A 24,956-nucleotide genomic window follows, 5' to 3' on the forward strand; every position below is an offset into this window, starting at 1 on the left:
TTACCACGATTTATGAAAATACAACCCTTTGTCGCTTCGCTTCAATTTTAAAAAGGTACTTAGTAGAGTGTTCATATTCATGTCCTTGTTTAAGGTTTGACTCCCTTTACATAAATTTAGCAAAAATAACTTGCAATAAGAACTTGGCAGCAAGTCATGGTTAAGTTGTGATGGATGTGCAAATTTGCCTTACCTGCATAAATCCTGACGGATCTTCAGAACTTTAGTACAGATTATTTGTCATAACTTTAGAATAGATTATTCATAAGTCCTGACGGATCGCCGGAAGTTTGATGGATAGGTCTTGCCACAAGTCTTGGTGATCATCAAAACAAGTACAAATTGTTCACAAATCCTGATGAATTGTCGGAAGTTCTGATGAAATAATATTATGGTGGGTTACGTTTCATGGTGGTAGCCGAGAAAATAATCGAGTTTCTTGAGAATTCACTCCAATATTACAAAGCAAAACTTGTTTTGCCTCCACAAGTCTTGACAGATTGTCAATACTTTAGTACAAATTGTGATAACTTTATAACAAAATTGTGTAATAGTTGTAGAACAAGTTGTTGATAACTCTTGACGGATCGTCGGGAGTTCGATGGATGGACAAACTTGCCTTTGTCACAAGTTATGCGGATCATCAAAACTCCTGTACAAATTTTATGTCATAAATTTGATACAAATTGTTCACAGATCCTGACGGATCGTCAAGAAATAAGAATTCTCTACCACCATTAGTGGATCCTTACATCACTTTTTGGTTTAGCCACTAGTTCCCAAAGCAAGCTTGTTGCTAACTGTTATTCACATTGTTTTTTCGATGTATCCATGTCTTCTCACTTCTCATTCTTTTCGATTTTTTCACACTAATTCCATCGAAATTAGGAGGAAGAAGGAAAATTCTGGTGAATGTCTATATTTGCCCTACTTTGTTAACAAGAACAAAAGTTAAATATCTTTAAGGACCATTCCTGTAAAACCACTCTTTAAGATGACTATGACATACCAATGAAAAGTTCCTTAATACTTTAATTTCCAGCCGTTCAAGATGGTATTTTTATCAATCATCAATCCCCTTTTGCTTTTGGAGAATACATACCAAAGCTTTCACGTATCTTTTACGAAAAAAGATGAAGCATATATCTTCTTCTTTTGTAATAAAAAGAGAAGCATATCACTCTTTCTTACACGATAAAAAGTTTGAAGATTCTTCTTTTACTACTACTACTGCAACTACAATTTGCCAATCTGATTGGATCCATCATATCATGTACTATAATATGAATCATATACAACATTAAGTTATTTCAATATAATTTTATACATTACGAAATGTCATTGCTTACGTATAACTAACCGTATTTGCTATAGTTTAAACTCATTTGAGATATCTGAAAGTGAAACTAACAATTGGTTTATTGGTTATTCATAACGTGCTAAACAAAAAGTACGCAACCTTATTCCTAAGTCAAAAATATTTGCCATGGTATGTGGTCAAAATGTGTTACATTTTCAAGCGAAAGTATACAAGACTAGATGCTCACAAAAGCATCATCCTGGTGAAGAACTATACCGTCTAATTTTAGCCTGTGTGTTTGTTCACCACTGATAAGCATCCTCAAACCATCTTTCAGTTCTGGTACTCCTTCCTCTAGGATTGCACTCACGGCGAAAACAGGTACACCAGATACACGGCGTTTTAGTTCTTCATATACCTCTTCAGCCCCATCTTCATCGACTTTGTTAGCCACCACTAAGGATGGCCGATCAGATAAACCCTCACTATAGTACTCGAGTTCCAAAATCAAGTCATTTAACTGCTCCCATGGTGGTATTCCCTTGTTATCACCCAGTGCTGCAGCCAAGTCTACCACATATGCTAGAACTTTTGTACGTTCTATGTGCCGAAGGAAAGCATGCCCAAGCCCACGATTTTCATGGGCTCCTCTTATGAGTCCTGGGATGTCGGCTACAGTTAAAGAAAAATCGTAATAATTTACGTTACCTAAGTTAGGCCTCAATGTTGTGAATGCATAATCGCCTACAACAGGTTTAGCCTTTGATAACGCCCCAAGAAGGGTACTTTTGCCTGCATTTGGCATCCCAATAAGACCTACATCAGCAATGCTCTTTAGTTCTAGCACAAGTACCACCTCTGAGCCAGGCAAGCCAGCACTTGGTAATGCATGATGATGATCATCATCAGATACTTCATCATCACAATCGGCTCCCTTTTGCATCATCTTTGACGCTTTCCTCATGGACAGATTGCCTAAGCCACCCTCCCCTCCACGAGCAACAACTATTCGTTGGCCTTGTTCTGTTAACTCTGCCACATTGTATTCTATAAGTTCAGTTTCTTCCAACTCATCTTCACATTCTGTTCCCATAACATCATCACCATCTTCATCTTCCATTTCTCCACAGCTTTCTTCCTCCCAATCGCTCAAATCATCATCATCACTTTCGATTTTGCCTCTAGAAATTGAGCACGGAGTGCGGGAATTGGTCGGCAAACGAAAAGTTCTTTTCCTAGCTGTAGTTGATTCTTCACCATCAGAAGCTCGACGTCCACTTGATTTGACTTTCTTCTCAACTTTTGACCCGGTTTGGTCGGCCGTAATTGATTGTGTAGAAAACTCTGACGAATCAATATCAACTGTACCTGGAATCTCCCAAGGGTCCAACTTAGAACTTGAACTCTTCTCTACTGCAGATGGAAGTTCACCCTCTACTAGATGAATTACGGTACCGATTGGAACTTGGATCACCTATCACACAAGAGAGCCGGCCTTTAGTTTAGGTTTGATCAAAAGACAAACAATATACATATGCCAAAGACTCTAAAGATCAACAGAGAGATAAAAGTTGACCTTGTCGGCTCCTCTGCTTCCTATCATATTTTTGGAAGACCCATTTCCCCCTCTCTTTGCATTCTGAAATATGTCACAAACAATTAGGCAAAAATATAAAGTGTCACACATATATCAATCAAATGACTGGGTAAATTCCATCAATAATTAATTGTGCAACAGATATCATGCAGTAGGGAAGAAAACACACGATGTGATGCTGCAGAGCACTCAAATCCCACATTGTAGGGGAACATTCTAATATCACGTCACCACCCCGTCCACCATTCCCGCCTGCATTCAGTCCAAAAAGAAGGTAAAGAAGAGAGGAAACCTTACAACTGGTCACTATAGCAAATCAAGCTTGACTGCATATCTTAAAATGAGTTGTATTGGTGAAACAAAATGTATGAAGAAAATAAAAAGAAAAGAAGAAACAATAAAATTATTAAGGTAAAAAGAAAAGGACAGACAAGGACGATATACAGCCACAAAACCTTTTTGGGAAGTTCTGCAACAACAACATACCCAGTGAAATCCCACAAAGTGGGGTCTGGGGAGGGTAGAGTGTACGCAAACCTTACCCCAACCTTGGGAGGTAGAGAGGTTGTTTCCAGTAGCCCTTGGCACAAGAACAGGCAATTCCAAGCAATACGAAAGAAAGAAATAACGAGAGCGAATAAGCCACAAAATACTATAAAAAGTATGATAGAGCAGTTTTTTTGGGGGGGAATTTCTCTGGTTAAAAAAAGTGGAGTAACTTTACCTAGGAGCTCAAGAATGAAAAGCCATTCTTTAGGTCAGTGTTATTAACAGCCATCATTTCGTCACTCAAAGGGATGAACCAATGCGTGCGCGCGCGCCGGGGGAGGGCTGCGTTTCAGGATTGAAGCAGGCAATTCAAAGGAGTGCGCACTTAAAACAGTGATGCACAATGTGATCCCAACAAGAAGTGGTTGGTTCTTTGGATCTCAAACTTGAAGAGTTGGATTAGTATCAGCATTATGCTCAAATAAGTACGTTAATTGCAACTTGATCATTATAGCACTAAGTTCATGTATGTTAGAAATTTTTAAAATAGGTAAATTGCGCGCTTCACTTCTCGCTGGAACCCCATGGACCTTGTTGTTTTTGTGTATTTTGCTTCTTCCTTTTTAAATTTTTTATCATACATAGGGGGAAGGGAAGTGGAATGGGAAGCAGGATAACAAGGTGGGGAATCAAACACCCACCAACAAGGTGAAAGTTCAAGTTTTGCCGTACATCATCCTTCTCTGATATTCCGGATTTCATTTAAATATTCAGTGACCTCAGAACTTCAATATCAATGATACTAAAAGCATCAAATTTCTTGAGTAGCATCTTTTAGTTTCTGCAACTTCTGCATGCAGAAGGCCCTCAAAAATAAAGAAAGAGAAAACTTCTCAACACATAAAGTATCAAAGTTGAACAATAAAAATGCATGAGGTCTTTCAAGTGCATGATTTTAGAGACACTTCAGTTGCATACCATATTACCCCTGAACCATATAGATTTGCTATTAAGACCGGAATTTGCAATTTTCAGCTCGTTTTAAACCTACCCTTCAGCTTTCTCAATCCCTGTCCTCATAAAAGTTGAATTACAATAACTTGTTAAAGCAGATCAAACTACATTATATTTCTCCGTCTCTATCAGGTTAACATTCCTCTCTTAAGGCAAGTGAAGAAAGTACAGTTATCTTTTCCATTGTGGTGTATGAATTTCTCGTTTATTTTCTTTCAATCTTTTATTCTCCTTCTCTTGAGGTTCTGGAGAATTCTAACTCTACAAATAATTGGTCTTTTGTTTATTGAATTTTCGCTCCAAACAAGTGTTTCAGGTATCCAACCAACCAATGAAGTAGTTAGCGCTACAGCCTCGGGAATAGCTGGTTTTTGGTTCAAACTTTACCAGTAAACAGTTGATATGTTAAATTCGGGTTACATATATGACATGTTGGTGCTTTAACTTATATAATTTACCATGGGTGGGTGACTCGCTGTTTATCTTGATTTGGTTGACAGCATCTTAATTGTTTAATCAGTAAGTGGGCAGCTTGTCCTGTATTTCCATCATGTCAAGTAAAGGAGAACAGTTAACCAAGAGATCTTGTGATAACCAAGAGACGAAATGTGCATCCAAGCAAGGTTTTAACATAAAGAAATTGAAGGAGAAAAAGAGCAGTTTAAGAGAAGAATGATAATAAATTTAAAGAAAGGGTAAAACTTCAATTGGGAAATGAAAGACCCAAAGATGGAAGATGGAAGTCAACTAGTTACATATTTCCTCCGCGCCACCCCTGAGGTATAAAGAGGTTAGAGAACATACCATCAGGTCTGCCACGGCGATCATGTCGACTACGACGAATACTGGTACAACCATTGCCACCATCACCTCCTTTGGCCCATATGCGAAAGCGGTCAATCATTCTTCGTTCCTGTACGGAAACTTGTATAAACGGACAAATACGTACTGGGAATAAAAGTGAGTATATTGAAAGTAGTTCTCGTAGAGGGAGAGAACTGGAAGCATGAAGGACCTGTAGAGGAGCAAGCTTCGTTTTCTTGTAGACAATGTCTGAGAAAGAATAGGTTTGGATTAGCCATGGAGACCGCAAGCATCTTCGCGAAGCCTTCAAGTAGAGAACTTTCTGGCTAAATGACATATCCCTGTTCTACTCTGTAATCTTCCAAGTTTCCAAGGTTCCACACTATGAAAAAAATCAGTTCTGATTCTAAGATTTCATCACCTGCTAGCATGAGTGACAGAAAAAAGGCAGGAAGTATTTAAAACTTGTGCAAGTGATATAGTTAACCTTCATGCAGAGATAATAAAGAGAAATTAAGGCAGCTCAGTTCAGGTATTCAAAGAAGATCAAAATAATCCATCCAAAATTTAGTATCCTAGGGGTGAAGTGGGTGTTATCAAGATCAACTCTAGAACTCTTATGCAACTGGAAAGAAATTGGAAGAAGGAAGGCGAAGGAAGATTGTTGGCAGTCCATTTCAGCTTGTATTTGGTGGTCAATTTGGAAGGAAAGAAACTCAAGACAATTTGAAGATAAAGCTAACTCTATCCAGATAGTTAAAATGAAGCGTCTTAGTTTCTTTTATTTTTGATGTAAACAAGATATAGTGGTGGAAGTAGTTGATTTGGTATATTTTCTAGGCAATGTGTAAATTGTAACTAGCATCATTACCTCCTGGCCACTGTTTTTGGTCGCTTTACCTGTAAAGTTTCACATCAGCATTCTAAAAAATGCTGATACTTTTGGATGGAATACAAATGTTACCTTATTCACAAAAAAAAAAAAAAAATCCATCCAAAATTTAAAAAGAAGACGACTTGGGGGGAATGCACTCACAAGGAAATTTGGCAATAAAAAAGATATGTCTTCAATGAATCAACTATTGCTGTATTTTTTCCAGCCACCAAATCGACACAAGAGATATTAGCAAATGAGTGACACCCTGATACTTTGGCATGAGAGCTGTTAAATATGCAGTTCCTAATGAATGTACAATTACAAATAATTGTGTCAAATGCAGCATGTCGAATACACATAATTGTGTCAAATGCAGCACATTCGAGCCAGAGCAGAGACATAGAGCTTCTAAACCATTCTAGAGCTAAGTGCTTCATCTATCATATATTTGGAGAAATTTTCCATAGTTATATTTATATACTTAAAAGTAGTTAACTCAACGAGAGCAAATTATCTTAGTCTAAAAAATTACATGAATAGTTCAACAATAATAAACATATTTTGTTTTTACTTTTTAGTTTTAGATAGAAGAATCTGTTTTGTTTCGACAACCACATGGACCTGAAACATAGTGACACACTTCAACTACTACAAGCAATCAACTTTCTTTGTAAATTCTATGCCTTCCAGAAAAAGGGGGACCTAGAGTATAAGTTCTTTCGATAATTTTATCAAACAGCTACCACACAATGTAGTTTTAACTCTAAACAACCACCCATGACAGAACCCATTCAGTATGAAACCAGCACTCTTAACCATTAAACTCAGAATTCCACAAAAGGAAAATTTTACAGCAGCAAGTACACAAAAGTGCCAAACTCGTTTGTGTTCGAGCAACAATCCTTCGTCTCGTAAATGCTTTAGTCCTAGTACAGTAGTTCTGTAGTTAAGGATGTTTACGTTTCTAGGATAGCTAGCTGTGTTACAGCTAAGCTATGGTGCTCTACATGTTCTTACACTTTGGTGATTAATAAAGAAGTTAGTTACCCAAAAAAAAAAAAAAAGTGCCAAACTCCTCCACCCATCTTAGATTATTAATTTGATTAAATAGCCAAAGAAATCAGTCCAGCTCCAAAGAAAATGTAAAACTAGAAGCCAAAATGAACTATTCTAACCATACTGAATCAAATTTCAGTGAAAGAACATTCAGCATATTCAATATATGATCCAGCCTAGCAGTAACACAAATGCTAAAGAACTCCGAAACCACTTTTCGCGTTGCATATCATTCTCTCCATGTTAAAGTTCTATCGAGGTGTCCAAACTCCCTCAGGTACTCGAACCACACACCAAAACTTACTTATATGCATCTCTTAGGGTGTGTTCGGTATGTAGGAAAACATTTTCCAGATGATGTTTTCCAATTTTCCCATGTTTGGTTGGTCTTAACATTTTATGTAAGAAGTTGTTAAGTTCCTTAAAAATGACGAAAATGATTTCCTTCCTTAGTAGGAGTACGGAAAACAAGAGGCATTCCACATTGATTGTGTCTCCCCACCCTCCAACACACCTCATCTTCAACCCCATCCCCGTATATCTAAATTATGTACAAATGCTTTTCGGATAATATTTTTTGCTTATATACCGAAAATAAGTAAGAAACCACTTATTTTTCTTTTCCCAAAAAAAAAAAAAAAAATATATGCATAGAAATATTTTCCTTCATACCGAACACACCCTCAATGTCATTCTGTTACTCAAGACTTCACCAGCGAAATAATTTCCCTCCCAGACAATTTGTCGAACAGGTTGCGTACATCACTTTAACCAAGTTTTTTTTCCTCATTGAAATAATTGAATTACCCTCCCAAAAAGTAGGAATTATAGTTTAATCATAGCTTCTTCATCTCAATAAAAAAACAAAACCAAAATTTCACAATTGTGCTGTAGGACCACACCAAAAGAGAAGAAAAAGAAAATTGTGTAATAGAAAGAAAGAGAGACCTTACCTGAGGAAAACTCGAGTTTGTGGTGGAGCAGTGTGATTGTTTTGGTGTTGTAAGTGAGAGTGAGTGTGCTGTGTGTTGTTAGCTTGAAAGTGAGGGGACTTTGTGAATTTTACACAGGTTTTAGTCACTTACCTCAACCATTTTTGTGCAGCCACTCTTAACAAATCTTTGTCCAAATCAATTCCAAAATTTGTGAAATTTGGTAGTCATTAAAAAAAAAAAAAAACTAACCTAAAATAAAAATTGCAAAATTGAATTAAAAATAAAGAAAATGCGCGCATTTAATGTCGTGGTACGACATACACCAACTTCGTTATTTTGGCCTCCACTTTGAACTTATGAATTGACTCCCCAATTTTAATTCAAGTTTACGGCGATGTACTTGTAGCGGTGATACAATTCAAATAGGTCGACTATTCGGTGTCGCATCTTGCACTTTTTGGCCTTTAAGTGAAGAATGTCATATTATTTTAGGCATGACAAACGTCAAAATAAACACATTTTCTTCCAAAATCACCAAATTTCCTCATAGGCTTGGTTAGCTCAACTTTCATATCCCGAAGCTAACCTTTCATTTCTAGAAAAGACTTATACATCCCCAATCGAGCACAATATTGAAAAATGATTGAAATGTGGTCCAATGCGCTCAAATTTCAAATTTGCATCATTTCAACATCCTCACCCAAAATGAACTAGAGTCTGCAAAAATGATTTGATGAACTTTTCTTTGCATGATCATATCACTTCTTCAAATCTCAGCATCATTCACTAACTTTAGGCCGATTGATCGGCCCTCCAACTTTAGTTCTTCAAAATTGATTTGGACCTTATTTTTATTGAAACTAACTAAAATTTATTATCCATGACAATTTAATATTGAGCATCACATGTCTCAATCTTTGCACTAAATTTGGCCTCCAAGTCCCAGATATCAATTTCAAGTTGCTCCAATTCTTGATTTTGCTTAACATTTATTTTTACAAATCTTCCATCATTCGAGAAATGTCTTTACGACCCCCATAATATCCAAGTTGTTGAGCTTGATTGATTAGCCAATATTGACTTTAATTCTCTACTTTGATATTAGACATCTTTCTTTTTCTAAGGGAAAAAATAAAAAATTGAATAAGAAAAGAAGAAATAAAAAAATAAGAATTAAGAAGATAGTAATCATCTATGGGGCAATTTGCACGATTGCCCTTAATCGGAGGTGGTCTTTAATTTTTGTTCTTCGCTTAAAATATTCTGAGGTTCTGGGTTCGAATCCTGGCTCAATAAAAAAAAATCGCAAGACAGAGTTTTGTTGCAAAATTAGGCCTATTGGGGCAAAAGTTAGGCCTTAAGGCTATTGATATAGCTCTTTTTTATTTAATCAAGTAACTATTATTATCTTAAGCAAAAAAATGTACTTAATTATTTTAATATCTTCCTCCAAATTCATATTGTTGGCTCTTGATGATGACACGGTCGGTGGAAATTGCGGCAGTTGGAGTAGCCATATTCAATCCAGCGATTAAAGTGAAATTTACCCTTTAGTTAACATAACTACTTCTTTTGTTGCTGAGGAAGACACTGTTAGAAGAATTACTGAAAAAAGCAGCAAAAGATGACTAGGAGAAATGTAATTCCAAGGAGAATAAGGATGAAATGAAAGTGATACTAGTAACTAATGATACTAACCTTGAGAATGTAGAAAATGGTGCATCCACCAATATTATTGAAACCATAGAGTCTTTACCAGAAGAAGGTATACAGTCGTGACAATCTTATTTAAAAATTTAAAGTGTCAGAAAGAACATACTTATACTATTTACTTAATTATGTCTAGACATACATATGTGCTTTTCCCCCCTTTTTTTTTTTTTGCGTAATACATAAATTACTATGAGCACATTTGTTATATACGATGCACCGAAGTTATATTTTAAGGAAAATGGTTCTCATCGGAAAATCATTTTTTCTACTGCATATTTGGTTGCCTAAAAATGTCTTCAAAGAAAACATTACATTTTCTATCAAATGGGGAAAAAACAACTTTCCTCCCCTTACAGACTGAAGTTATTTTCCTTACCGTTATTTTGACTTTTAACGTTATATTACTACTTCAACTATACTTACATATTATTAATCTTTAAAACTTACAAAATTTCCCTAAAATGTCAGTATAGAAAATGATTTCCGTCATACCAAAACAATGTCAAGATATAACGTCAGATGGGTTTTGATTTACAGGAAGCAAGTCTAAAGGCAAGCCCAGACGTGTGAAGCGACAAATTCCATCAGCTTCAACAGCAATTCTCATGGGCTGCATTAATCTTGGCCTTTTTCAAACACTCTTCCTAGTCTTTCTCGCTAAACCAATTTTAGGGATCTGTAAGTCTATATATCAATAATTATTCAATGTAGAGTTCGTTTCTTAAATGGTCACTCAACCATTACAAGATAAGTGAATAAAATTATTTTTCTTACTTTTGTATCAGAAAAACTACTTATCTTTTGTTATTTCACATACAAGGTCTTTTTTTTTCTTTTAATTATATCAGGAAAGTTACTTATCTTTTACTATTACATTTAATTAGAGCACAATACGTAACATTTACAAGCTAATTTCAGCAAATAATATATTATATATATATATGTACAGGGATCACCTATGCTATCCCCAGCAAAGAAGTATTTAACACTAAGAGCACTTGGTACTCCTGCAGTCCTTTCTTTGGCTATGCAAGGTGTTTTTCGTGGTTTCAAAGATACAAGAACCCCTTTATATGCTACTGGTAAGTGCATCGTGGATTTAAGTTATATACATCGATAGTGTAAAGATCCTTTTATGTTATCAGTGAATTTTAAGCAAGTTAGAATGCTTATCAAAAAATTATAGTAACAACTTTGACCTGATTCTGTAAATATTTTTTACGCCATAAGTACAAAAGTACTTAAACTCAATATTAAATTTTTCCCATGCACTGATAATTGAGCTAATTCCTTCTTTTCTCTGGTCCATCAGTTGCCGGAGATTTGACAAACATAGTTTTGGACCCAATTTTTATTTTTGTTCTCCGTTGGGGTGTTAGCGGTGCTGCTGTTGCTCATGTCCTTTCTCAGTAAGTCTATTAGCTAATACTATATATCATAATAAACTAGTAGTAGTAGAATTTATGAATGTTACCTTGTCACTCTCATGTTATAATAATTCATTCTGATATATATGGTTCCCTTATTAGGTACTTGATATGTGTTATTCTCCTATGAAACTGATGACAGAAGTAGAGTTATTACCTCCTGGTACCAAAGATCTGCAGTTCAGCAAATTTCTTAAGAGTGGTAAGTAAATAATTAAGTGTGTGCTAGTGAAACCTCTTCTGAAAATACAATTAAGTGAATAGTCATTCCAACAGTTTAAACTTTTGGATGAAGTGATCACATAGTTCAACATTAGCATCAGAGCACGTTGAGTTCTTAAGTTTCATTAATTAGCAATTTAAACTTTTAGATGAAGTGGTCACATGTACAATTCAACAATCTCTGGTAGCTATAACTTAGATTCGAAGTACTCGATTGTACACCATATATGAATTGCTGAACTTTAATCTTATTTGCAATATGATGGTAGGATTTTGGTTACTAGCAAGGGTGATACCGCAGTTACATTTTGTACAACATTGTCTGCATCATTGGCCGCACGACTGAGAACGGTACCTATGGCTGCATTTCAAGTTTGCTTACAAGTCTGGTTAACTTCATCTCTACTCTCTGATGGATTGGCTGTAGCTGCACAGGTAATTAACTTTTATAGTATAAAAACATTGATCATCAAGACTTTACTTTATGCAACAATTAATATCACTATTACAAAATAAAACAATAATCCAAGTTGCAGCTTTCTCATTATAATAACCGCGATTTCTTCTTTTCTAGGCAATCCTTGCTACTTCTTTTGCTGAGAAGGACTACCAAAAGGCCAAGGCTACCGGAGTTCGTGTCCTGCAGGTGCTGCAAGAAAGACATATATTTGTGATAGAATATTTATGATATATGGACAGGTCAATCACAAAATATTGTGATAGATTTGTGACGATTTATGACTAAATTCATCAATTTGTGATGATCTTTTCACGAAATTCATCAATTTGTGACGTTTGTGACGTTTTTATTGTTTTCGTTTCAATTTCCATTCCTGCCAGTACTGATATAATGCAGATGGGATATGTGATGGGACATGGACTTGCTTTGATTGTTGGACTTGGTTTATTTTTTGGATCAGGAGTTTTTTCACAGGACACAAATGTCATCCGCCTCATAATCGTTGCCATCCCGGTATACTATATTTAATAAATTAAATAACAATGAGAAGTAATTTTTTCAACTGTTCTTCTTTTCTTTCACTATATTAATTCAGCTATTGATCTTTCCCTTGTGTTCAATCGGTAGTGTGGCTGGTACACAGCCAATCAACTCATTGGCATTTGTTTTAGATGGTGTCAACTTTGGAGCAAATGATTTTTCTTACTCTGCTTTTTCCAGGGTTAGTTTATGCTACTAGCAATATCTAATCTATATTGGGAAAAAAAATCTGAATAATTTACTTTTCCTTTTGAACTGAATTAACAAACTGTTCTATCTTCTTTTTTTACAGGTTTTGGTTGGTGCACTAACAATAGGCTCTGAGTTGGGGCATTTAATTATAGGTGATGTTTTAGTTTTAAAATTGAAGGAAGGTGATTCAAGTTTTAATTATTGAGTAGAGGTGACTAAATTTGATTAGTGATTAAGGGGTTTTGAACTTGCCCAATAGTTTCATTTTTGACACTTTGGCCCTCTATTTTATTTTTAATATTTTGTCCTCAAGTTTTATTTTTAACACTTTGACCCTAAACTTTACTTTTAACACTTTGCCCTAAAGTTTTATTTTTAACATTTTGACCCAACCACTATAAACCCTAAAATACAAAAATCGGAAAAAAAATCCTCTTCTTCGTTTTCCTCCATTGTTGTTCTTCCCATCATTCTTCGTCTTTCTTCTTCTTCTAACTTCTTGGTCCGCTTCGCTTTCTTCTTCTTCTTCTTCTTCTTGGTCCGCCCCCGCTTTCTTCTTCTTCTTCTTCTTCTTCTTCTTCTTTATCCGCCATTGCTCAAGAAAAAAAAATCATCTGATTTTACAATTTTTTTGATTGAATGTCATTGGTGTAGCAACGGCATTACTTCGCCAAGTGTTTTCGGGTCCATTGGTAAGTTAAACAATACTTGTTTCTTTCAATTGTTCATCCGGGTATAGTTGCCTTATTTGCGATTTTCCCAGTTCGTAGTTACTGAAAGATCTGTTATTGTTAAGCAAGTTCTAAAAAGCCGTTGTGTAAGAGCTTCGAACTTTTGCATCACCGTTGTAGTCCTAGTGTTTAAGAGTTGTTGATAAATTATAAAGTTGTTGCAAGATTAGTAAATGTTGCAACAATTACAAAAATGTGAATAAATAATTTACAACGAATTTGTTGTACTTTATCTGTAACTTGTGAAATCGTTGGAGAGCTCTTACTCTTTCCAACAAGCCGAGTTACTTGTTGCAACAAGTATGATACTTGCCGCATCAATTACGGTTGTTGGACATATTCTACGATTGTTGGATGAAATAGAGAGGCGAAGTACATCTCAACAAATAAGTGATTTGTTAACTAGTAACCTAATTGTTGCAACAAGTATGTTATTTGTTTCATAAGTCACTTAGTTGTTGCATTTTGTTATGAAACATACAAAAGAAGTCATTTCTCAACAAGCAATCAAGTAGTTGGAGCAGGTTACATACTTGTTGCAACAAGTACGTTAAATTTGTTCTAACAATTCATATAATTGTTTAATTTTGTTATGAAACGAGACAAGACTTAAGTCTCCCAACAAATAAGTGAGTTGTTGCAACTACTAACCTACTTGTTGCAACAAGTAAGTTATTTGTTCCAACAAGTCACTTAGTTGTTGCATTTTGTTATCAAACAGACAAAAGAACTGTCTCCAACAAGTTACCAAGTAGTTGGAACAAGTTACATCTTGTTGCAACAAGTACGTTAGTTGTTCCAACAAGTCATATAGTTGTTCCATTTTGATATGAGACAGAGACAAAAAGCGAAAATTTGTCGCCAACAAATAAGCGAGCTTTCGTTGCAACTAGTAACCTTCTTGTTGCAACAAGTCGGTTATTTGTTCCAAGTCATTTATAATTGTGATTAAGTTAACTAATTTGGGTCCAAAATTACAGAAAAAACCACTCGAATTATGAACTTAATCATAAATTTAAGTGGCCTTTGGGCTTGGGTGGTCAAAGTCGTCACCTAGAGTAATTTCAACACTTGACATTCAAGCATTGTAATTACTAGTTGTGACCGCCTTTGAACATCCAAGCTCAAAGGCCGCTCAAAATTGTGATTAAGTTAACTACTTTGGGTCCAAAATTTATGAAAAAACCACTCAATAATTAACTTAATTATAAATTTAAGTGGCCTTTGACTTGCGCTGGTCATGACCAGATTTTCGTAAAACAAAATATTTCGTGCACCATTAATGGGGGACTCAATAATAATAGGTGTTGATTGCCGTGGTGAATGGATCGAGGTGAACAATCGATATATTTGGCGATGGAAGGGTAGTCACATGTTAGAGACGATAGCGATGACTCGTCCCAAGAGATGTTGAGTTTGATGATTTTGTGAACTTAATCATTAACTATTGTGAATTAACTTGTGAACCGAAAGACCTTGTCATCACTTACATGCATAGCTCTTTTGAAAACCAAAGGTCTTGCCTTTTAAGATAACCGATCGAGTCGTTTGCGTACTTATTTGAAAGATGTAGCTAGGCCCATTTTAAGGGTATACGTGGTTGGAAGCCCGGTCGAGAACCATAATTTAGCTCAAGACCAACAAGATATTCCGGCTAATGGAAGTGCGAAGCCCATGGAAGTGGGGGTGAGTCGATCCCTATACCCGAACTTGTGAGTAATACACCGTGTCTTTGCACAATAAATCACGGTCAACCATGTTCAAGATGATGAAACGGAGTTTTTATAAAGGAATGTCATTCAATTCGCGAAGTGTGTATTGCTTTAGATGTGAACATCTGAAGTGCAAGTGGTGGCCAAGGGATGTGAAGCTTTTAAGTTCTAGCAAACACGGAAGAAGGTGGACAAAGAGGGCTATACGGAAAAACAAATGCTCCTTATGCAAAACAGTTGGCCACAAAAAAAACAACATGTACAAGCCGAAATGCTCCATAGTTGTAGATTGCATTGTGTTGTAATAATAGTTATCTTTGGATCTTTATGACATTTTAATGTTATTCTTTCTTAACATGGTAATTTATATTGTTGGTGATTATGAACTTGGTTTATATGATATGTTGTTCGTGTTCAAATCACTAATGTGTATATTCTTGTTAATAAATTGTTGTACGATTTCCAACAAGTAATGAATTTCTTTAACGTTTCCGTAACTTGTTGGGTTTTATCGAACAAGTAACGGAAGGACTTGTTGCGGCAGAACTAGTACGTCGTTGAACATATTACAAAAAATCGGAGTTTTTAAGCGAGATGCAACTAAGTTATATGTTGGGTTTTTTTCTAACAAGTGGAGTGACTCGAAGTTTTAATTATTGAGTAGAGGGAATCAACCACATTTAGTGATAAACAATTGGAATCAGCCACATTTAGTGATAAACAATTGGAATCAACCATATTTAGTGATAAACAATGAAAATCAAACAAGTGGAGTGACTTGTTACAGAAAATGGGTAACTTGTTGGGTTTTATCGAACAAGTAACAGGACTTGTTGCGGCAACTAGTAAGTCGTTGAACATATTACAAAAAATCGGAGTTTTAAGCCGATGCAACTAAGTTGGGCTTTTTTCTAACAAGTGGAGTGAATTGATGTTTTAATTATTGAGTAGAGGGAATCAGCCACATTTAGTGATAAAAAATTGAAATCAACCATATTTAGTGATAAACAATGGAAATCAAACAAGTGGAGTGACTTGTTACAGAAAATGGGTACTAAACTGGAAGCAACCATATTTACAGTTTGCTGCAACAGATACTAACCTTGCTGCAACAGATACTACATCTGTTGCAACAGATACTACTTGATTCACCATATGTAGTGATCAATAAAGGGAATCAGCCATATTTAGTGATAAACAATGGATATCAGCCACATTTAGTGATAAACAATAGAAATCAAACAAGTGGAGTGACTTGTTACAGAAAATGGGTAACTTGTTGTGTTTTATCCAACAAGAGTAAGGACTTGTTCAACAACTTACTCAGTTTGCTGCAACAGATACAACACTTGCTGCAACAGATACTAAACTTGCTCCAACAAATACTACATCTGTTGCAACAGATACTACTTGATTCACCCATATTTAGTGATCAATAAAGGGAATCAGCCATATTTAGTGATAAACAATGGATATCAGCCACATTTAGTGATAAACAATGGAAATCAAACAAGTGGAGTGACTTGTTACAGAAAATGGGTAACTTGTTATGTTTTATCCAACAAGAGTAAGGACTTGTTCAACAACTTACTCAGTTTGCTGCAACAGATACAACACTTGCTGCAACAGATACTAAACTTGCTCCAACAAATACTACATCTGTTGCAACAGATACTACTTGATTCACCCATATTTAGTGATCAATAAAGGGAATCAGCCATATTTAGTGATAAACAATGGATATCAGCCACATTTAGTGATAAACAATCGAAATCAAACAAGTGGAGTGACTTGTTACAGAAAATGGGTAACTTGTTGTGTTTTATCCAACAAGAGTAAGGACTTGTTCAACAACTTACTCAGTTTGCTGCAACAGATACAACACTTGCTGCAACGGATACTAAACTTGCTCCAACAAATACTACATCTGTTGCAACAGATACTACTTGGTTCACCCATATTTAGTGATCAATAAAGGGAATCAGCCATATTTAGTGATAAACAATGGATATCAGCCACATTTAGTGATAAACAATCGAAATCAAACAAGTGGAGTGACTTGTTACAGAAAATGGGTAACTTGTTGTGTTTTATCCAACAAGAGTAAGGACTTGTTCAACAACTTACTCAGTTCTTTATGCAAATGATACAACACTTGCCGCAACGGATACAAAACTTGCTCCAACAAATACTACATACATTTGCAACCTTGAGATACTACTTGGTTCACCCATATTTAGTGATCAATAAAGGGAATCAGCCATATTTAGTGATAAACAATGGATATCAGCCACATTTAGTGATAAACAATCGAAATCAATCATATTTATTGATCATTATATATACTTAAGCAATTTTAAATGTTTTGGGTCAGGATAGATGATCAACTAAGTTCAATACACACTAAATGGAGTGTTCATTGGAGTGAATTGATGTGAACTTCTTGATTCACCCACATTTAGTGATAAACAATGGAAATCAATCATATTTATTGATCATTATATATACTTAAGCAATTTTATGGTGTTTTGGGTCAGGATAGATAATCAACTAAGTCCAATACGCACCAAATGGAGTGATCATTGGAGTGAATTGATGTGAACTTCTTGATTCACCCACATTTAGTGATAAACAATGGAAATCAATCATATTTATTGATCAGATATATATACTTAAGCAATTTCATGGTGTTTTGAGTCGATAGATGATCAATTAAGTCAAATACGCACTAAATGGAGTGATCATTGGAGTGAATTGATGTGAACTTCTTGATTCACCCCGTTTAGTGATAAACAATGGAAATCAATCATATTTATTGATCAGTATATATATCTACTACAATCATTAGTAATTTGTTGCAAATTCTTTCCACAACTATATGATCTCAACCGCAGATTAGTAACTTGCTAACCAGTTATTTACTTGTTGGAACGGATTACGAACTTGTTGGAACAGATTAGTAATTTGTTGCAACTTCTTTCGATTAACCGTATGATCCGTTGCAACATTAGTAACTTGTTTTCGGCATTATTTACTTGTTGGAACGGATTGGTATCTTGTTGGAGCAGTTAGTAATTCGTTGCAACTTCTTTCCATATTTGTATGAAATTTGTTGCAATAGATTAGTAACTTGTTTTAATGAGATTAGTTACTTGTTGGAACGGATTAATAACTTGTTGAAAACATTTGTTATTTGTTGCAACTCTTTCACAAATGTATTATCTAATGCAACGGATTAGTAACTTGTTTAAACAGATTAGTTACTTGTTTGGAACGGATTAGTAACTTCTTTGGAGCAGTTAGTAACTTCAACAATCGTATGACTGTTGCAATCATTTAGGCAACTTTTCTAAGCATTAGTAGATTAGTAATTTTTTGCACCTTTTTTTAACTACCGTACTATCCGTTGCATTTGTTGCAACAGCATTCATAAATAATAATAAGGACAAAAAAATTGTTCAGGTAGTAATTTGTTAAACAGCCAGCTCCAGGCTCCAAAACTTTGTCTATCACACCCACTGCCCACCGCCACTGCATCCTCGCCACTGAGTTGTCGCACAATAAAGTCTCGGGCTTCATCATGTTAGTGTGTTTAGCATAAATGCTCAATAAAAGCAAGTGAATACGATGCGCGTACCATTGCGCTTAATTGCGGGGAGATTCTCCTTAAAGACAAATTTCCAAGCTTCGTTGAGCGACTTTTCGAGCAAGCGTTCAAACATGCCACTGGGCTTGATAGTTTCGGCCATAATTCAATAACCGGCCGGATGTGGATGAAGAACTCATCCACTTGGATTTTTGGGACGTTGCGATCATAAACATTTATCACCCCTTCCTCAATTATGAATTCCGTGGTGACAAGCGTCCGACATTTATGTTCATGATAGTAAGCACCCTTTTGGCACCAACCCACTCGCGACCACCTTTGGCTGGTACAAGTACCTCTACGAGGCGATAACACATCATCCCATATAAAATCATCAAGCATTTGATTGAATGGAATAGCTTCCACAAAAGCTTTCATCGACAACTCCGTGTATCGCTTGAGCATGATATTGTAGAAGTTGAGATCCAAGATTATATCTCGTGGAAGCATAGTGCTCGGTGAAGGTGCTTTGCCTCACACGCATTAAGAGCATAATTTCATCAACATCTTTAACATTAAAAGTATAAGGAATGTCGATCTTGAACAACTAAGTGAGTTGTTGCAACAAGTGTACACTTGTTGCAACAAGTATTAGTCTTGTTGCAACAACTCTCCTAGTTGTTGGAGATTGCTTACGCATTGGGTCTATTTCACCCAAGCTGCGTAAACAATCTCCAACAACTAGGTGAGTTGTGCAACAAGACCAATACTTGTTGCAACAAGTGTTCCACTCGTTAACAAATATATAACTTGTTGCAACTAATACAACCAAAATAAGACTTGTTTCAACAAAAAAAATTGTTGTTTTCAAACTTACACAACGGCCGGCCACCAATTTTCCATGCTTGTCATTATCCCGAAGTCATCGGCCTTAAATTCATGCAATGAATACATCGTACTTGCTCTTTCGGCATTGAAGAATTTTTCAAGCTTTTTTCATTTTTTGAGCATCTGCATGCTTATACACATTTACCTTTTTTAGATCAACAACGACGGCCCTTGTGGGGTGTAGAAGATTTCCTTGACCTAACATCGGCAATCGCCTTGGAAGTTGCTTTTCCACTTCTTGCGAATGCGAATAGGAGTATAGGGTGAGGTCGGTGCTTCTTGGATGGATTGACACCCTTCTTGGATAACAAACTACGTAAGCGAAATTTGTGTCTTTTTGTGCATTCACCAACTCCTCAACATTTTTTATCAAATCATCCATTCGCCGCTTGCAATAGGTGCATTCACAAGCACATTTCGATGTGTCGGCACCAACAAAGGAAAATCTACCACCAAATCCGCTACAACTAACATCTCCATCAATTGGAGTTTGTCCACCGACATCACCACCAATTGGAGTTTGTCCACCAACAACACCACCAATTGGAGTTTGTCTACCAAAATCAACATCATCATCTATTATTTTTTCACCGCAATTTACGCCGCAACGTCATCAACAAAGCAGTGCCGACCACCATGCAACAACAACACCACCACCAACATCTACCACAACCGATTCCCTTTGATGGTCACTCCAGCCAATTCTAATTTTATCCCCTCAATCATTTTATCGAGAAGCAGATTAGTAAGGGCTCGGAAGCAAGGAATGGCATCTCCAACTCCGTACTGTCGGGACAAGCCATGGGTGCACAACCTACACCAAAAAAGTAGATATATTAAAATGGTCCTAAATAATGAAATGCAACAGATGACTAGGTTGTTGCAACAGGTGTCATACTTGTTGGACATTGTCCAACAGATTAGTAACTTGTTGCAACAGGTGTCATACTTGTTGGACATTGTCCAACATATTAGTAACTTGTTGCAACAGGTGTCATACTTGTTGGACATTGTCCAACAGTTAGTAACTTGTTGCAACGGGTGTCATACTTGTTGGACATTGTCCAACATATTAGTAACTTGTTGCAATGGTGTCATACTTGTTGGACATTATCCAACGAGATGACCAAGTTTATTCTATATACATGTCTTAAGGTTTACCTCTTCCAAAGGAGGTTAAAAAGATCAACACTCAATCTAGTGTTGCTTTCTTTTTTGCGATCCCGACCATCTAAGCATTCTTGGAAAAGACATTAATTCTTCAAGGGTAGTCCTTCACTTGTTGTCGGAGGTGAGGAATGGCTTCAAATGCCCAAGCCTAGAAAATAAGATACCAAAGAAAATCGTAATGATGATAGAAATACAAAAAGTACAAGAAATTGACATTGCAAATGCTCTACCATGAAAGCCCAAGGGAAGCCATATAGATTGATTGTCTTCACCGTTGGCTTAAGCTCTTTCGATAAGTAGTCAACGATCAACTTGAAGCTTTCCCGGCCCCATCCATGGTTGTTGAATGCCTCATAGTCCTCCGCAAGTTTAAGCAAAACCAAGTGGTATGTTCGTACTCGTATCTTTTGCCATAAGAACACGAAGCACAAACCAAACTAAACACAAGGATCGCTTATGCTTTTTTGACATAGTTTTGGACCGCAAATCTACAAGCGACTTATCTCCTTTGTAGCTTTTCCCAACTAACTCCACCAAACCAAGTTTCATCGTTATCTTTTCCACCCTTTCCTACTTTCTTGGCTTCTTCGTCGTCTTACTAGTCCCAGGCCGGCTTATTCAATACAACAAAGGAAGCTCACAAGGATGACATCTAAGGCCAGTAACTATGGCAAACTCTTTCAAGCCAAAGCACACCGGCATGCCACATAATTAATCCAAAGCTCATCCTTTGCATCCGAAAGAATTCTACGCTTCATAAGCCCATATACGATTTTCATTTGAAAACCGTGCACCGGTCTCTTCAGCATCCAAATACACCCCAAAACAACTTTTCCTAAAGAAATCCTCCAACCCACGCTTTTTAAGAATTAGCCTAAATATATCAAAGTTCTTACCATTGCCGGTTGGTAGTAAGATCAACGGTCAAATCATTATTTTCATTCAACGGCATCCTCACGCATACTTGTCAATGCGAAAACCTTGACAACCTCGGAATGGAAGGTACGGTATGATCTATGTTCAATCTACTAGAAGATTACGCAATTAAATTGGCATTCACACTATTTCTCTTCTTTGTTCTTAATTCGGCTATGAACGTCGACAAGTGAACTGTATTTTCGGAAGCAACTGTTCTTTTCATCATCTTTATCCAATCCATCTACTCCATCAGCAGCTTTCTTGACTTCTAATTCTTCTTCACTTTGTTCATTTGTATCTACTCGCTTCTTGGCCTCGTACTTCCTCTCTTTACCGAGGATTGATTGTCGGTTGTCGTCTCTTTCCTCTATATTTTGATTCAACAATAGATTTTGCTAAATCAAAGAAGATTCTCTAATGATGATTGCACTCTAGCTTTTTTATTATCTACATGACCCTCGGTTGATTTCTCAACTTTTCTTTTGGTTTGAGACATTTTATCTACACACGGAGAAAAAAAAACTTCAAATCGATTAGTGCTTCATTCAAAGTAAACGAGATAATAAGAAGTGCGATTTGATCAAACAAAATACAACAAGTAAATTCCCCTAACAACCGAAGAATTTGTTGCAACAAATGATGTAATCATTGTAACAAGTGAATAGGTTGTTGCAATGTATTCTTCAGCTTGTTGAATAAGTGATTAAGATGCTGTATATCTTCTACAAACACAACCAAATAACTGAAGCAATGTCCAATAGATTTATAGTTGTTGCAACATATTGTATACTTGTTGCAACAAGTGTTTAACTTGTTGCAACAACTATAAATGCGTGGACATCTTCTACAAACGAGAACCAAAAATCAAGCTAAGTCAATGATTTGTAGTTGTTGCAACATATTGTATACTTGTTGCAACAAGTGTATAACTTGTTGCAACAACTAAAAATCCGTTGGATATGTTCTACAAACAGAACCAAAAAATCGAAGCTATGTCCAACAGATTTGTAGTTGTTGCAACATATTGTATATTTGTTGCAACAGGTGTATAACTTGTTGCAACAACTAAAAATTTATTGGATATCTTCTAAAAACAGAACCAAAAAACTAAAGCTATGTCCAATGATTTAGTAGTTGTTGCCACGTATTGTATACTTGTTGCAACAATGTGTATAACTTGTTGCAACAATTAAAAATCTGTTGGATATCTTCTACAAAATGAGAACCAAAAAACTAAAGCTATGTCAACATTTGTAGTTGTTGTAACATATTATCTACTTGTTGGCACAAGTGTAGAAATTGTTGCAACAACTAAAAATCATTGACACATAGCTTCTATAAGCAGAACCGATAAATACTAGGACAAGGACAAAAAAACCATCTATTTGGATATCTACTCCTAAACCCCGAACCATACCAGACAACAACGAGAAAAAATCATTTATTTCACTACAAACACACAACAACAACAACAACAAGAATAACAACAATAACAACAACAAGATGGATTTTATCCAAGCTTTTCCTAAACACTTAACCAAACCAAAACAACAAGTATCTACTTCCAAGACAACGACGAATCGTCCGCTACGTACACACAATCATACAAGTTAAACAAAATACATCAAATGTATGTGCAATAATTGTTTATCCTTTCTTTTCCTAAACCATACCATAACAAGACAACACCAACACCAACATCAACATCAACATCAACACCAACACCAACACTAACACCAACACCAACAACAGTATTTAACTCCAAAATACACTAAATAGAGGGTTTTAAAGCAAGCAACCTCAAAGAAATGTCTACAACCAAAAACAAGTCTTTTGAAGTTGCTTTGAAGAACTTACTTTCTCTGTTCCAAAAAGTCAACAAGATTGCAAGCCATTTTTTCGAAATCTTAAGGAGAAGAAGAACAAAAACATCACAAAAAACCATAATTTGAGAACAATGTACGCTATTTACAAACGCAAAAACCCCAACAAGTCAAACAAATACCCCAAATAAGGGTTTCTCGAACAAGGAACAACAAAATAAACAACATTGCGAGACAAACCCGTGTTCTTCTTCTTCTTTTCTACAACTAAAATCATCAATTTCTACCAAATAACTTTTGGAACAAGTGAAACAAAAACTTTACCTTGATATTAAAAAAGAAGCGAGTTAGCGGCAAGTGACTACACGGACGAGGGTGAAGAAGAAGATGACAAGAAAAGAGAGAGATGAGAGATGTCCAAGTGAAGGAGATTAACTGCTTTCTTGGGAGTTTGATTTTGAAATATGGAAGAAGTGCGAGGGAGTTGTGGGGAGGGAACGGTTTGGGATGTTTGAATAATGGGTGGGTGTTTTAGTATAATGGGTTGGTGTTTTGGGTTTTTTTGTAGTTTGTAAAAGATTAAGAAGTTTTAAAAATTACATTGTGAACCCCAATTTTCTTAATCCCAAATTTAATTGGGTTTTGATATGGGGTGGGCCCTACACGTCACCTTTAGTAATTTGGAGACTTTTTAGTCAACTTCAGTTAATTCTTCCCTCTGAGTTTGTGCTTGCCAAAACCAACGGTTACATTGGAATATGGATTGCTTTAATCATATTCATGGTCTTTCCTACATTGGCCGGTTTATCGAGGTAAATTTTTATCACCTCTCTGCTATGTAGCATGAGAATTTTTTATTAATTAATTTAGAGAAAAGACATCATTTAACCCCTGAACTTGGCATGAAAACTCAGTTTGGAAACTAAACTTAACTTCTATTTATTTACCCCCCTTAACAACTTACGATTTAATTATCTTCCCCCTCTAGTGGCCCAGACCTGGGCGCGTGTTTGACAGCGCCACACCCGCGCGTTAATTAATTTTTGTTAACGTTTTTTTTTTTTTAATACAAATCGACTGGGGAACGATTATAATTCGTTCCCCCTTTTTAATCCCAACCCGACCCACCACCCTTTAGAACCCTAAGTTCAACTTCATCTTCATCTTCATCACCTTCAATCGCCCCCATTTTTTTTTTCCCCATTCATGAAATTCCTCTTGCTCACACCATTGCTCCTTCATATATGTATTCTTCCTCCACGAAATTTCTCCATCAAATTTCTCCTCCAAATTCTCGTCCATAATCGCTCCGTGTTCTAATTCGAAAATTTTGTGGGTTCATAAATGTCTCAAGGTAGGCGTTCATCTCACGTAAAATGTAATTGTGGCACCATTGCAAAACACCTCACTTCATCGACTCTTTAGTAATCCGGACGGAAATTCTACAAATGTCAGAGGCTAAGAGCATTCTTGTGGATTTTGGGAATGGGAAGATGAATTGT

General features: G+C 36.0%; 2 protein-coding genes across 4 annotated transcripts; one reads left to right on the forward strand and one right to left on the reverse strand.

The window, feature by feature from the left end:
* Nucleotides 1–1,267: 1,267 nt before the first annotated feature.
* On the reverse strand, nt 1,268–8,328 carry LOC132034031 (probable GTP-binding protein OBGM, mitochondrial). 3 transcript variants are annotated; one of them, XM_059424243.1, is made up of 6 exons: nt 8,223–8,328; nt 5,416–5,625; nt 5,205–5,313; nt 3,067–3,149; nt 2,877–2,939; nt 1,268–2,774 (listed from the first exon to the last, which is right to left on the reverse strand). In XM_059424243.1, the coding sequence occupies exons 2-6, from the start codon at nt 5,539–5,541 to the stop codon at nt 1,536–1,538; spliced, it is 1,620 nt and encodes a 539-aa protein (XP_059280226.1). In that variant the 5' UTR covers nt 5,542–5,625; nt 8,223–8,328; the 3' UTR covers nt 1,268–1,535. The 3 variants fall into 3 exon arrangements, with proteins under 3 accessions (XP_059280226.1, XP_059280224.1, XP_059280227.1); XM_059424241.1 differs by having other exon boundaries at nt 8,091–8,305; XM_059424244.1 differs by lacking the exon at nt 8,223–8,328 and adding an exon at nt 6,241–7,704.
* Nucleotides 8,329–9,737: 1,409 nt separating this feature from the next.
* LOC132034949 (protein DETOXIFICATION 43-like) lies at nt 9,738–13,500 on the forward strand. The gene is made up of 11 exons (XM_059425275.1): nt 9,738–9,837; nt 10,323–10,463; nt 10,799–10,867; nt 11,098–11,194; nt 11,704–11,869; nt 12,009–12,080; nt 12,291–12,407; nt 12,490–12,615; nt 12,727–12,778; nt 13,281–13,318; nt 13,390–13,500. The coding sequence occupies exons 1-11, from the start codon at nt 9,738–9,740 to the stop codon at nt 13,498–13,500; spliced, it is 1,089 nt and encodes a 362-aa protein (XP_059281258.1).
* Nucleotides 13,501–24,956: the final 11,456 nt, after the last annotated feature.

This window comes from Lycium ferocissimum, chromosome 10, assembly GCF_029784015.1.
Source record: "Lycium ferocissimum isolate CSIRO_LF1 chromosome 10, AGI_CSIRO_Lferr_CH_V1, whole genome shotgun sequence".
In the NCBI taxonomy this organism is placed as follows: domain Eukaryota; kingdom Viridiplantae; phylum Streptophyta; class Magnoliopsida; order Solanales; family Solanaceae; genus Lycium; species Lycium ferocissimum.

Bases quoted from the DNA above. Each gene is read 5' to 3' on its own strand.
- LOC132034949 (XM_059425275.1), top strand. From the start codon at position 9,738: ATGAAAGTGATACTAGTAACTAATGATACTAACCTTGAGAATGTAGAA. The intron at 11,195-11,703 runs GTAAGTCTATTA...ATATGATGGTAG, and splicing joins GTTGCTCATGTCCTTTCTCA to GATTTTGGTTACTAGCAAGG. The intron at 12,408-12,489 runs GTATACTATATT...ATATTAATTCAG, and splicing joins TCATAATCGTTGCCATCCCG to CTATTGATCTTTCCCTTGTG.
- LOC132034031 (XM_059424243.1), bottom strand. From the start codon at position 5,541: ATGTCATTTAGCCAGAAAGTTCTCTACTTGAAGGCTTCGCGAAGATGC. The intron at 3,150-5,204 runs GTATGTTCTCTA...GACTGAATGCAG, and splicing joins TCGCCGTGGCAGACCTGATG to GCGGGAATGGTGGACGGGGT. The intron at 2,940-3,066 runs GTGTGTTTTCTT...GACATATTTCAG, and splicing joins GTGCTCTGCAGCATCACATC to AATGCAAAGAGAGGGGGAAA.